The sequence below is a fragment of the Hipposideros armiger genome, unplaced genomic scaffold (assembly GCF_001890085.2).
Source record: "Hipposideros armiger isolate ML-2016 unplaced genomic scaffold, ASM189008v1 scaffold_12, whole genome shotgun sequence".
Taxonomy (NCBI): Eukaryota; Metazoa; Chordata; class Mammalia; order Chiroptera; family Hipposideridae; genus Hipposideros; species Hipposideros armiger.
In genome coordinates this window covers 4,270,594-4,285,234 of record NW_017731362.1, presented here as the reverse complement: position 1 = coordinate 4,285,234, position 14,641 = coordinate 4,270,594, and the positions used below count along the sequence as shown (strand labels likewise).

The following is a 14,641-nucleotide window of genomic DNA, read 5'->3' as shown; positions in this document are numbered from 1 at the left end:
GGGGTACAGATGACGATCTGCCCTCTGTGTCTTCACATCGTCTTCCCTCTGTATATGCCTGTGTCCTAATCTCCTCTTCGTATAAGGACACCAGCCATGCTGACTTGGGGCCCGCCTCCATGAGCTCGTTTTACCTCAATTACATCTCTAATGATGTACTTACAGATACAATCTCCAAATACCATCCAAATATCTCCAAATACAATCACATTCCAAAGTGCTGGTATTAGGACTTCACCATGTGAATTCTGGGGTGCGGTGGGAGACACAGTTCAGCCCAGAACACTAGGGTGGTCCTGGAGCTCCAGAACTGGACGGCCCCCAAACTGGAAGAGCTACCAGTGCTGGAACCCATTTGCCTAACAAGATCTGCCTGGCTATCATCCCTGGGGTGCAGATGTGCATGTATGCATGCCATCGTGATGATAAACGTCATCTGTGTGACGAAGCACTGGAAAGGTTGTGAGAAGCAAATGGAACTGCTTTTCTACTTGCGATAAACCCCTAAGCACCTGCTGTTACTTTTCTGTAGAACAAAGAGAACCACGGGCTGGTGGAGAAGCTGACCAGCCTGGCTGCCGTTCGGGCCAGTGACATGGAGAAGATTCAGAAACTGGAATCGGAGCTGGACAGAGCCATTGCCCACAGAAACAATTACGAGGAGAAGGGGAAGAGATACAAGGCCACTGTGGAAGAGGTCTGTGCTGGCTGGGGCTCCGGCAATACCTGGGAGTCTTTCCATAGGAGGGACTAGAGCGCAGCATTTCCCCACAAAGCAGGGTTCTGAAGAGCCGAGCAGATTTTGCTATTGGCTTCCATGACCAGAGGGAGCCTCCTTTTAGGGGAGGGGCGGGCAGAGCCCTAGCGTCTGGGGGAGAGGAAGAGGTTCAGGCTTTAAGAAACACAAGTTTTCCTCTTCCTTTCAACTTTTTTAAAGTAAAAAAGGCCAAGAAGGATCCCTGGCCACATGCTTCCGTCTCTTCCAGGGTGACCTTGGTTCCCTGTTGCTTGCCCATCTGGTGTGTCCTCCGAAGCATCTTCCCCAGAACAGCAGTGCAAAGCCTGGGGCAGGTTTTTATCTCTCTGGTGTATTAAAAAGAGCAGGAGCCATAAAAGTCCAATGTCCCAGGTTTAGTCTTGTCTTTGCTGCTGTCTGGCTGGGTGACCGTAGGCAAGTCCCTTACCCTCTCTGAACTTTCGTTCCCTCATCTATAAAATAGGAATAGCAAAAGGGGACTTGACAGAGATGTGGTGAGGATGAAATTGTCAGATGAGATAATTTAGCCAAATGCCTATCATAGAGTCATGCACAGGCATGAGCTAATATTTTCTGATGTGGTCTTTATTACTGTCCATTCTCCTACACTTTCCAAAGTCCTACAGCATCCAGGGTTGTGGCAGCCTGGAGCCCCAGGGCGTTCCTCTGCCCTCCCCGTGGATGCACACCCGGCTGCACCAACACAGCTGCTGGCATCACTCACACTGCTGGGCACCAACCATCAATCAGCACCAAGGGGCCCCAGCTTCCAGCCCAGCAGACACTTGACCAAGAGAAGCTAAAATAATAGAAATTCTGTCATGATCACACCTCTTTACTAAGTGATAACACTCTCGAAGTGTGAATCTGTGTTATATCATAAGTAATTTATATTAGATATATAAATACCCTGGTTATTGAGAAGCTCACGAAAAGGATAGAGGAGTTTCCTTGACTTTGAGGAGACCTAAGTTTAGTTCTTTCTCCTTGCTCTCAGCCATTGCTGGGCCAGGTTGGAAACTAGTGTCTGTTTGAAGTCACATGGGGCCCTTGCATGTGAAAGTGAATGCAGTGTGATGCGGTGGGCTGGTGCTGGTTTGTTATCCATGGATAGGAGCTGAGGCCAAGAAAATGTGTGCATATATATATTTTTTTTAAAATACAACTTTTCACCAAGAAAGGCAATGGTAACAAAACTTGAAATGAGTATTTTCAAAAAAGTTTTTTTTTCTTTCCCTTTGCTAGAAATTGGCAAAGCTTCAGAAGCATAATTCAGAACTGGAAACACAAAAAGAGCAAATACAGCGGAAGCTACAGGAGCAGACTGAAGAGCTGAAAGGTAAAGCCCAAGGTGGCCTGATCTGCACATCCATGAGTTCACTTGTCCAGTTGTTCTGGAAATAACTTTTGGGTGTGAACTGAGTTTTAGGCAGAATCAAGACTCTCTAGTGTATATTTAGTGTGATGAGAAAATTTTTGCCCCACAGAAAATAACTATTTAAATTGTGGTAACTTTACCCTACAGATTCATCTGTTTTTATTCCTATCTTTTGTCAGACAGCACAGCCCCTCCTGGGCCATTCGCAAAGCACAGATGGTTGGGCCATAAACTTGGAGCTTTTTCATCGGGATATGGGGGGTGTGTGTGTGTGTGTGTGTGTGTGTGTGTGTGTGTGTGTGTGTGTGCGTGTGTGCTTGTGGATGGTGGTAGCAGGGGTGGTTCAGACGTCTGTATTTTTTTTTTAAACTTTGTGGTAATCGTGATGCACAGTTGGGGTGATGTTGGAGTAATGTTTGTTGCTTGCCAGGGATTTGCAGTCACATTTCAGCTCTGTCCAAGTTACTTGGTCTACGTGGTACTTCCACCCCTGCCACTGCCCTGGCCTTAAATGAAGGGCCCTGCTTATTAGGATTCATACCACCTGCAGGCTGTCAGATACAGACCCGTGGAACCAGTGGTGGCATCACTTTCATTTAGGGGTGTGGAGCAGCACCCTGAGCCTAGCTCCATCCATTCAAAGCTTTCCAACTTGAATTCTAATCACAAGCGCTTACTAAATTCCAACAGGAACATGAGTCTGGTGGTTCCTGATCAGATAATTGAAATCAGCACACTCGATTATCTGTCTTGTCCAGGGATCTTTTCCATAGGCTCTGATGTGGAGCACAAGGCACAAGGGTTCGGGCCTGGGGATCTGGCACACACCCCAGGTCCAGCAGGGCCTGGATACACCAGAATCCAGAGGAGAACAGGAGCCCTTGGGGTTCAGGTCAGAGAGCAGGAGAGGCCATGTCCATAGGAGGAAGTAAACATCCTGAGCCTGGCCAGCTGAGCAGGAAAGGCCATTCGGACGTTGCCAAGGATGGGCGTGCCCTCCTGCTCCAGATACTGTGTGCCCTCCACCCTGTCTCTAAGGACTGATGATGTGGGTGGTAACGAACAGAGGGAGGTCGGCAGTCTGTGAGTAAGCCTTGAACCTGAATTAGGGAAGGGCTTACCCACTGCCACCTTTTATTATTATAATACACTCCTCTTGGGCATTAGTTCTTTTTTCTAACTTTAAATGGAATTTCCCACAAGAATATTTGAATTCTCAGCAGTGTGTTCTGAAAATTACATACCGTATTTCCCCATGTATACGACGCACCCTTTTTCGAAAAATTTGGGGTCTAAAAACTGGGTGCGCCTTATACAGTGGTTGTAGATTTTTTTACAGTGATGAGGAATTGTATGAATTTTATGATGAATAAAACTTGAGTTCGGGCTGGCCAAGTGGCTCAGCTGGTTAAGAGCTCGCTTGGGAGCACCAGCTCTGAGCAGCAGGGCTGCAGTTCGGATCCCACATTGAGGGCCAGTGACGCTGGCCCTCTATAGCTGAGATGGTGAACAACAGCTCGACCTGGAGCTGGGCTTCTGTGAGTCGCTGGCAACAGCATAGGCTGCAGCAGGGCTGCAGTGGGCTGCCATGAGCTACGTGAGTGGCTGGCAGCCAGCGTGAGCGACTGGTAGCCGGTGTGAGCTACTGGGAGCCGCTGTGAGTGGCCGGACCAATGACCGGCGACCGATTGCTTCACCTGGGAAGAGCACAATGATCATACCAACATGGGCCAGTGAAGTGACGTCCTCCACAACTAGACTGAAGAACAAAACAACAATTTGTCTACCTGTCTGTCCCCCTTCCCCGATTCCCCAATAAAAATCTTTAAAAAAACAACAACAAAACTTGAGTTTAATAACTTTACGTAATATATTTTTTTTCAAATTTCGGGCCCCAAAATTAAGGTGCATCTTATACATAGGGAAATACGGTATTTGACAGTGTTGACATGTTTGGGTGGATGATTTGATACCTCCTTCTAAAAAGTATGTGAAAACTTTCAAACCCAGTGTTTATAAACTGCTTGTCCAGAGGGTCTCCCTACACATGCCAAGCAATGTTTTGTGAAAAGCACCAGCCTTCACTTTACTCTGTGCCTTCTATTATCTGGCTGACGCATGACATTCTAAAGCAATCGATTTGATTCAGGGACATGTGACTATGCCTTAGACAAACTATTAAACTGTTGGCTTTTTTTTTTAACCGAGTAATTTGGAAGATTGCTATCATCACCTCACCCCTGGGCTTCCCTCTGGGGCAGGACTCAGAAATGAGGCAGAATTCGCGAATGAGGTGTCAGCTAAGTACAAACAGGGACATCGGGCTTTGATGGGCTGCGTCTGTCATCCTGCTTCCATTGTGAAGGGCCCCTGTTGTATGTGGACGTGTTGGGACCGTGGGGCTCTCATAGCCAGAGAAGGTCCAGAACCCCGGTGACCATTTCCCGGTTATGCAGGGTCCCTTCAGCCTGCACGTTGTGTTAGAGACTCTTGTATTCAAAGGCAGCAGCATCTTTTTATACTTCTCTCCCAAGATGAAGACAGGCAGTTTATTATTTTCTTGATTACCTTGAATGAGTGGTTCTCAACCCAGGCACTTTTGTTCACCTCTGCCCCCTAGGGGACATTTGGCAATGCCTAGAGACATTTTTGGTTGTCACCACTGGAACAGAGGTGCTACTGGCTCCAAGTGGGTAGAAGCCAGGCATGCTGCTCAACACCCTGCAGTGCACAGGATGGCCCCCTCTCCCCAGTAAAGAGTTACCCAGCCTGAAGTGTCAATAGTGCTGACATTGAGAAACCCTATCATAAATTGATCATTTTTTAACCGAAGGATTCCTGTTTGCTTTTAATGATAATATTTATTATCTCAAAGCCAATATGCCTATTTTAATCAAACAAATGATATTCAGACCAATAAAGTACTATAAATGAAACTATTCATAGATTCCAACCCTGACAAATTTGTGAGAATTATTATTTTGAACACCCCCCCCCCGCCCCACTTACCAATATTTCTAATTTATAGAAGTGGAAGTTAGATTCATGTCATATTTAAGAAAGTGAAAATGTAAGAACAATCATGGGGTATTTATCACTAATAAGACTTAGGATGAGAATATATCAAGGCATTGGTTTGCAGACATATTTCAAAAAGCATTCTCTTTTCACAGGAAAAATGGACGACCTCACCAAGCAGCTCTTTGATGATGTACAAAAAGAACAACAACAAAGGATGTATGAAATCTACTTTGCCTTAAAACTACTGCCTCTTTCTCTCTCTGCTGTTTTATATTTTGCTTCTCAGCTTGCAGGGAGCAGATCACAGATACAGGAGAGCAGGGTGTGAATATTTCTGGGAAGTGAGAGACAAATCCCACAGTGTGAACCTTTCAGACAGGCACAGATTTGCCATTGTGGGCAGTGGGCCCCTGGGAATTTCTTGCTTTCCCTTTATTGCTAAGACAGTGAGAAGTTAAGAGACTGCTATCCTTTTAACTTCCATCAAGTCCATGAAGTAAGATTATTGCCCAGGAAATAAGCCTTCCTCACTTCCGCCATCTATTATATCTGTTAACTTAACTCTTGCCCAGACAATAAGGGATAGAAACCCCCTCACAAAAATTAAGGCAGCTCCACCTTTCCTATGTCAATATCAAACTCTTTGTTAATCTCCAAAGACTCCAATCCATGTTCCCTCTCTTAAGAAGTCAACTGAAAGGTGTTAGATCTTAGCAAAATTGGGATGTGTGGCAGGGTGTTGGGAAGAGAGGGGACATTCTTGGCATATTCCTGTTGGGGGCTTAAAAAGCTCAGGGCTGCCTGAGGGATAGGATATACAACTTCCCCATGCAGCTAGTTAGCAGAAGAGGCTGAGCCTGGGTAAGAGGCAGGATGCCAAAAAATTAGGGGAAGGAGTGTCACTGAGAGCTCCAAGAACTAAGAAATACATACGATGTTTTATGGTCCTACATTAGTTTTAAAATAGAGATATTCTGGGCCTTCTGAGTGGCTCAGTTGGTTAAGAGCTCGCTCAAGAGTTTGAGCTCTGAGCAACAGCGGTTAGATTCCTGGCCCGAGCTGAGCAGCTGCTGAGATGCCAACAGGTGGCAGGATGGCTCAGCTTAAAAAAAAAAAAATCAAAATAGAAATATTTGACCTTTTACCTTGAAAAATCTATTTTTCAATGACCTCTTAACTCTAGAAGAGGATTGCAGTTCTTCGCATCTCGCTGTGTACTGGGGCCAATTGGGAGTGATCATTTCAAGCAAGGGGCTTGGAGAGCCTGCTGAGGCAGGTCACTTTGAGCTCTTTACGGTCCTCTTCAGCACTCACCTGTAGCTGACTGGGGAAGTCTTGGCCCCTGTCACAACCCTCAAAGAGGCAAAGATGCCCCCAGCCTGTGGGTGCACACCTGACCAGTTTAGGCTGCAAATCTAAGATTCTTATCACATGAGACTTCTGGTTGTAGCCTGCTTTTTCAAACATGTTTCACTGGCCTCTTTGAAACACTGCAGGTTTTTTTAAAACCTGAATACAACGTTTAAAAGTTTGTTAGTATCTATAAAAGGAAGTGAAACTACCTAGTGGGAATATGACTCTTCCTTGGTGTTTTTCCCTTTGTGCTATAAAAGCAAGTTATCTAATGAATTGATGTCAGCCCAGCAAGTGGAATGATGACTAATAGACTCATAGAGCTCCTAGGACTGCTTCAATTCTGACTGGGCCCCCGAGGGTGGTATTAGGCTGGTGGTGTAGGGCATGTATCTTTCTTCCATTATTTTCTTGGTCAGTCTTCCCATATTTAATTGAACAAGTGTTTCACAAGGAATTGGGTTTTTGTAGACTTTGGGGCAACTGGATATGCTGTGATTTATTTTAGAATATTGGAAGGGCTGAACCCTTTGACATATTAAATGACTGTATTCACTTGTTTAGGACCAAGCCAAACCCCTTCAGAATCCTTGGAGCTTGGCAGGTGCCAGGACTGGGCAGAATATGCCAAGGTCCTTGCTGAGGGAAGTAGCCCCTCCAGGGGACCACAGGAACCAGGGTAGCTTTGGGAACACAGTACCCCAACCAGCACCGAGTCATTAACTTCAGCTTCCCTGTCCTGTGTTTCCTGTGGATAACCATTGTAGAGCCACACTTCTCAGGTCAGAAGGAGTAAGAGGTCCCCTTAACAGGAAATAGTCAGCTAAAAATAAGGCCAGTGTCTATTGTAACTGTCACAATAGAGCCTAATGAGCTTGTCTCCTTTCCAAGCCTCCTCTTATTATTTTCAAAATGATGTATAGTTCTAATTCAGTGTAAAGACTTTAGGGACAATTGTAAATTAATTATTTTTCCCTTTTGTGCCCCAGGCTCCTTGAAAAAAGTTTTGAACTAAAAATACAAGACTATGAGAAGCAGATCTGGGCTTTGAAAGAAGAAAGTAAAGCTCTCAAGGATGAGAAAATGCAACTGCAGCATCAGGTGGAGGAAGAACGTGTCACTTCTGATGGCTTAAAAGGGGAGGTGGCCCGACTGAGCAAGCAGGCAAAGGTAGAAGCCGTTCTCACTTATGGATGAGCTCTTTGGCTGAGTCAGTTCACCTGCATGGAGGGAGCAGTTTCACATTCCCACAGGATCACACAGCTAAGAGCACCTGTGTGAAGGCCAAAGGCAAAAGGGCCCTGGCTCCTTCAGCTCTTCCAGGTGTAACCCCCAAGCTGCCTTTGACCTAGCAATAGATTTTTTTGTTGGTTTTTTTCATATTTTAAAGGTCAGCTTTCTAACTTTTTAAAAATTACATTTCTATGAAGTTACTCAAATATGTTGACTTGCAAGATAGGTCCAAATTAAATTATAAATTGACATGAACCAGTATTATACAATCCATCATGTTGTTATATATCTATACATACCTGTATTAAAATTCAATCACCTTATTATCAGAATCTTACATTTTAAACTGTTATCAGAAAAATCCCACAAAAGCAATGATCTATGTTTGAACAATCAGACTTAATTGCATTCCTTCTCTACCAGAAAACACAAACCTATGTGTCCCCATGTTCTTAAACGCAAAACATTTCAGTGTAAGGTTGGAAATTTTAAGCTTCCACTAAATATGTGAAACACGTGTTAGTAGCATATTTGTTAAGGTTATGCAAATATTCTCTTTAACTGTCATAGAATAGCCTGTGTGGCTTAGAAGAGCATTAGGAATTGCATCTGGGTTGCCCCTGAACCTCGGCGCAGAGCTGTCCATATTCTCTGTGCCCTGGTTTAAAAGTAAGAGATTGGACCATGGGATCAGGAAGGATCACACGTTCCTATGACTGCTTCATTCTTAGCAGTCACGTAAGACTGATGTCCATCTGTGGTGATCACGTCATCTGCTACAGTCTGTATCATGAGAAATCATGTGGCTGCACTTGGAGTAGGGCGCCAGTATCCATCACTTACTTTTCTTTGGTAACTAAAATGTCAGTTCAAACTCTCCAATGTGGTACATTAAGGAGATTAATCTGATTTTCAAAGAAAACAAACCTGTCATCATCAAGTTATACCTGTTACAATCCGTCTACAAGTAGATGCACATATGACTTGGAACATCTACTGAAACATGACAAAGAGCAGGGCTTTCGGGCCCCATCGGGGGGCAACCCTGAACTTGCCATTTGCTCTTTCTGAAGCCACAGTTATCTAATCTACAAAAGATCACTCTCCTCACCTTGCGGGCCTGTTATAAGGATGAGATTATATATGCAAAGTCATCAGTAAATGTCAATTTGATCTCCTCTCTCAGCACCTGTAGAAACAGGAGCTGTAGCCCTTAAACACGTAGACTGAGAAAATATCAAGGAGGGTTTATTCACCCCTGCGAGTCTCTTATAGCTACAAAAACACAAACCTGAGATCCTTACTCAAGCTGAGCTCACAAGGTGAAAAAAAGCAGAAAACAGCTTCTTCCCCACAAGCAGAGCCGCCCCTCGGTGCACCGCACTCAAACCCCCACGGCCAGCTCCCAGCTCCGGGCACATCCTGGCTGTGCTGCTGTGCCGCTTCTGAACCTAGCTGGAGCCCAAGCCCACCACTCTGAAGGTGGCCGCCTTGCCCACATCCTTGCATCCAACATTTCACCACACAGTGAAAGAGGGTTCAGATTTTACTTCTCTCAGCTCCCCTTCTTCCCACTCAAGCTTGTAGTAAGTGGTTATTGTTTCCCTTTAAGTAGAGAAACTAATTCTATTGATACAACTGGGTAGATCTGGGAATAAGCGACAATATTTTAAGCAGTTAAACATGTTTCAAGACCAGACTGTATGTGCAGTGATGCTCTAACAAGATTTTAACTAAGAAACTGCAGTGAGGACACCTTGCATAGACACACAGTACCGTAAAGATATTTCCTTTGTCTGATATAAATCATAATAGCTATTTTTTTCTTCACCTGGTGTGGTCATTGCTGTGATTCAGACAATCTCTGAGTTTGAAAAGGAGATAGAGCTTCTTCAAACACAGAAGATAGATGTGGAGAAGCATGTGCAGTCACAGAAACGGGAAATGAGAGGTAACAAAAAAATGAATCATGAGCCCATGGGGTGCAGAGGGAGTTTATCATAATAGTCCCTGCTAAGGAAATGTGTCCACTGACTGGATATGGGGTGGGATGAATAGCTGGCTGGCTTCACAGCTGGTAGCTTGGTTAGTTGGTTGGTTGGTTAGCTGGCTGGTTGAAGAGCTGGTCAATTAGTGAGTTGATGGGATGATTCACTGAAGCCTCTGCGAAGTTGGAAAACTGGGCCCTAAAAATGGGAGAAGGAAAACCATGCAAAAGTGTAATTGATACCAGCTCTGGCTTTTCCTTTCAGAAAAGATGTCAGAGATCACCAAACAACTTCTTGAAAGCTATGACATTAAAGATGTAAGAAGCAGGTAATCATTTTTATATTATCAAACGTTTAGAAACATGTAACACATGAGAAAGATGATAGATTTGCTTACCCTTCTTATTTCCTAGGCTCTCGGTGGAAGATTTGGAACATTTAAATGAGGATGGAGAACTTTGGTTTGCTTATGAAGGACTCAAGAAGGCAACACGGTGAGAAATCCCACTCAGGTTCCTTTTGATTTCTCAGTGATAAGAGACTATTGGAAAGTCAGATGTTTATCTTACATAGATTTGATACACAACGTAAATTTCTTATACTAGAATGGTCTAATAATCACTGGGAGTATTTCTTCAAGAATTAAATAGTTTCGTAGTGAAAAACAATCTCTTTATGGGATAAACTGCTGAGTGATAAAACCCATAACCTGTACAGTGAAAACTGATTATATCAAATAAGTTAGCCAGTGTTTCTATAGATATATACATATGTTTAAATTAAAGGAGTTTGCTGCATTTTTTTACATGCATAAACTTTATTTTTTTAAACAGTTTTAGGTTCACAGCAAAATTATGCAGAAGTACAGAGATTTCTCATACACTTCCTGCCCCCACACCTGCACGACCAATACCAACATCCCTCACCAGGAGTACATTTGTTACAGCTGATGAACCTACACTGACACATCATAATCACCATGGTTTACATTAAGGTTCTCTTACTGCTATACATTCTGTGTCGTTTGATGAATGTATAATGACATGTATCTTTACCACTGTTGCCTCATATAGAACATATTTTTAAACTATTGTAGTAAAAAACATAATTTTAATAATGTCTAAAATAAAATGTCTTATCATTAACTGCATGCTAACATCATACAAGGCTTCCTAGCTAGCTAGAAGGATTTCATAATTCTAGGTCCCTAATTCCATAGCCTATAAGAATGTGCACATATGAAAACTCTCTGAGATCAATAACCTATGTAATATTATGATTATGCTTATAATGAGAAGAGATACATTTTTATTTTATCATATTGGTTGACAAAATATAATCTTTAAAAATCTGCTAATGAATAGAAAACAAGCAATATTATTTAGATAAATGTTTTTAGAATACTCTCTGAGGTATACTCTTTGGAAAAAAATTTTTTAAATTACATTTCAAAAAAAAAAGAAAAGAAAACTCTCTGGGCTTAGCATAGGCTCTAACTGTGGCATTCGTGACTGCCACACATGCACATGCTCACAGTCACCAGCACAGCGGAGTCAAGGCCACATGGTTAACTTCCTGGTCCCTCTCCTAATAGCGTTTTGGAGAGCCATTTCCAGTCCCAGAAGGATTGCTATGAAAAGGAGATTGAAGCTTTGAACTTCAAAGTGGTTCATCTAAGTCAAGAAATCAACCACCTGCAGAAGTTATTTAGAGAAGAGAATGACATCAATGAAAGTATTCGTCATGAAGTTACCAGGCTAACATCAGAAAACATGGTATGGGCTCAGCCATGGGCGCTGGTCGTGGCCATTATTCTAGAGATGGTATCCATTAGTGGAGTAAAATTCAGTTTCTTAGCAGTAAAAGATTGCATCAGAGTTACATTTTCTAGGAGTGAAATAACTGGGTCAGAAGAAAAAATATACAATTACTCCAGCCTAAAGAGCACTTTAATTTGAGAGTATTTATTTACCATAGAATGGGTCCAAATTCTGTGCGTGTGCGTGTGCGTGTGCGTGTGCGTGTGCGTGTGTGTGTGTGTGTGTGTGTGTGTGTGTGTGTGTTTAAGTCTATGTATCTTAAATCTAGCCCTAACCCTTGGAAAGACAGCAAAACATTAAGGTAAAGGGTAACTCTTGAGAGGGTCATGTGTTCAGGTCAGAATCTCTACTGGTGCTCCTCATTATACCTTTTTAAAGACCTCCTTATGTGATGCATGTCTGTGCCATTGTATATGTCTCATCCTTTCTTCTTCTTTTTTTTTTTTTTAAATTGGGGAATTAGGGGAGGAAAATAGCATTGGGGAATTGGGGGAGGGGAACAGACAAGTTGCTGTCCTCTGGTTCTTCAGTGTAGTTGTGGAGGATGTCGACTTCACTTGCCCATGTTGGTATTATCATTGCGTTCTTCCTGGGTGAGGCAGTTGCTCGCCAGCTATCGGACGGCGGCTCAGGGCAGCTCATGCCAGCTGCCAGCCACTCATAGTAGCTTACAGTACCCCACTGCAGCAGGGGCTGCAGCCTACACCGTCGCCGGCAACTCATGGAAGCGCAGCTCCAGGTCGAGCTGTTGTTCACCATCTTAGCTGTAGAGGGCGCAGCGTCACTGACCCTCATGTGGGATCCGAACCGGGGCCCTGGTGCTCAGAGCTGGCATCCCAAGCCAACTCTTAACCAACGCGCCACTCGGCCAGCACTCATTCTTTCTTCTAACTCATGCCTATTGGCATGGAGAAATGCTTTAGGAATCTCTTCACTCAAAACACATCCATTTCTTTTTTCTCTCTATTTTTTAAAAACAACTTTAATGAGGTATAATTGACATACAATAAACTGCACGTATTTAAGGTATACACTTTGATAAATTTTTTACCTAAAATAATCCCCACACATTCTGTGAGGTTCTGATTTGATCTAGTTAGGGAGGACAGCGAAGAAAGGAAAGTGTCTCTGAAGCAGTGACACCTGACGTGGAATCTAAGCTAACAGCCCTGGGCAAAGGCCTTTTGGCAGGAGCTGGCAAGGCAAGTACAAGAGGAAGTAGCATCTTGTACAATTGAGCCATTGAAAACACATCCCTTTCTGACCTCACATCCCCTGTGACCACCACCCCATTTTTGTGGGGGGAGTTAGCCAGACTTTTCAATGGACATCCAACTGTGATGTATCCACTCACCTCTCATTTACTGTACTAGGCCATCCCCTTCTGTCATGTGTCCCTACCACTAACTGAATCTTACACCAAGCTGAGCACAAAGGCTTCTTTTCACCCTCATCTTAGTCTCAGCAGGATTTAATGACAGTAATCACTCCCTCTCCCTCCATATTGTCCTGGTGGTTTCCAGAACACCACGCTCTCCTAGGTTTCTCATCCTACCTCTTTGGCTGCTCCTGCTCAGCTTCTTTATTGTCTCCTTCCCATCGGCCTAACCTGGGAATATTAGGAAATCAGGGCTGTGTCAATAGATGAGGAGACGTGACCCTGGGCAGAGCAGACGTGAGGAATGATAGTTAATGACCTTCACACCTTTGTTTATTCCTTGGGTGGAATGTCAATGAGGACTATGCATCAGTGAGACCCAACTGCACGATTAAACCCATATTCTTCATTTGAACTTCAGAGGCATGAGTGTTTTTATAAACTTGGACCACAGAAACACTGTTTTTACCTCCTTAAGACTGGAGGGGATGGATATTTAAAGAACCATACAGGTAGACAAAGACAAAGGATTGTGAAACATCCTACATGGCTCCAGATCTCCACAAACAAAGCACAGCCTGGAATTCAAAGGGTGCAGTAGGAAGCTTTTGAGATGAGTTTCCTGTCTCTAGATGAGGAGATAAGGTCTCAGGGCCTGGAGCAAAGAGGCTGGCTGCCATTTCTTTACATAAACCCTCCCTCAACTCAGCATAGGATTCCCAGACACTACACTTCCTTCTCCCCAGGAGGCCTCGGTGATATGGGGGTCCAGGCTATGTGAGAACCGCTCCCTCTGAGCATGCTGGTATTTCTTGTGATTATACAGGTTTTGGGGTAAAAAAATCACAACACTAATCCAATCTAATGTCTTGGCTGTCCCTCTGACACCACTAAGTAGACATTTGCTTCATGGGGTTAAACATCTATACCGTTAAATTTGTTTCTGAGTAGCTCTGAGTTTTGAAAGTTCACAGATTAAGGTACTTTATGTTCTAATATTTCTAATTCTTCTCTAAAGATGATCCCAGACTTTAAACAGCAAATTTCAGAACTGGAGAAACAGAAGCAAGTTCTTGAAATCCGCCTGAATGAGCAAACTGAAAACATGAAAGGTAACTGGAACCTCCATGAACCTGCTTTTAGAAAACAGTTTTCTATATCCAGGAAATGACAGAAGAGTCACCATACCCAGGGGCCTCACACTCTGATTTTCCGTGGGGCCAGGCAGGTGACATAAACGTGAGAGGTGGGCTGAGTGGAGAGTACAGTAAGGTGCGTGGGCACGTAACGGGGGCAGCTGCCTCCATCTCTGTGGATTGCTGCCAAGTAGGAACGCAGGCCCCAGTGGTGCTTGACATTTCTATTTCTAAAGAAAAGCCAGAAATCCAGATTTTGATCTGAAATATCACAACTTCTAAATAATGGCTTAAAAAATTTTTAAACATTGTTCATACCAAAGAAAAGTTAATCTCTAGCTGGATACAGCTTAGGACCCCTGATAACTGTAAATCAGACCAAGCCGAGATCAGAGTGCGGTGGGATGGCTCCCAAATTACCGACAGTTGTTCTCACTGCAGGAAAATTAGAAGAATTGTCTAATCAGTGGATTCGCAATCGAGAAGAGGAAGGAACGCAAAGAAGGTAAGTGTTAACGTGTATTACCTCCAGTTCATGTTCATGTCATGCTTTTCTTTACCGAAATTGGGGAGATAT

The 14,641-nt window shown here is 43.6% G+C and overlaps 1 protein-coding gene across 1 annotated transcript in view; it reads left to right on the top strand.

The window, feature by feature from the left end:
• The window catches only part of MYO5C (myosin VC), a 107,319-nt gene that overhangs the window by 60,330 nt on the left and 32,348 nt on the right, over window positions 1–14,641 (top strand). Inside the window, exons 18-27 of the mRNA XM_019664088.1 lie at window positions 533–697; window positions 2,003–2,096; window positions 5,309–5,372; window positions 7,499–7,679; window positions 9,600–9,693; window positions 9,995–10,058; window positions 10,144–10,224; window positions 11,325–11,505; window positions 13,947–14,040; window positions 14,506–14,569. Coding sequence (XP_019519633.1) covers window positions 533–697; window positions 2,003–2,096; window positions 5,309–5,372; window positions 7,499–7,679; window positions 9,600–9,693; window positions 9,995–10,058; window positions 10,144–10,224; window positions 11,325–11,505; window positions 13,947–14,040; window positions 14,506–14,569 — 1,082 coding nt within the window. The remainder of the gene's footprint in view (window positions 1–532; window positions 698–2,002; window positions 2,097–5,308; window positions 5,373–7,498; window positions 7,680–9,599; window positions 9,694–9,994; window positions 10,059–10,143; window positions 10,225–11,324; window positions 11,506–13,946; window positions 14,041–14,505; window positions 14,570–14,641) is intronic.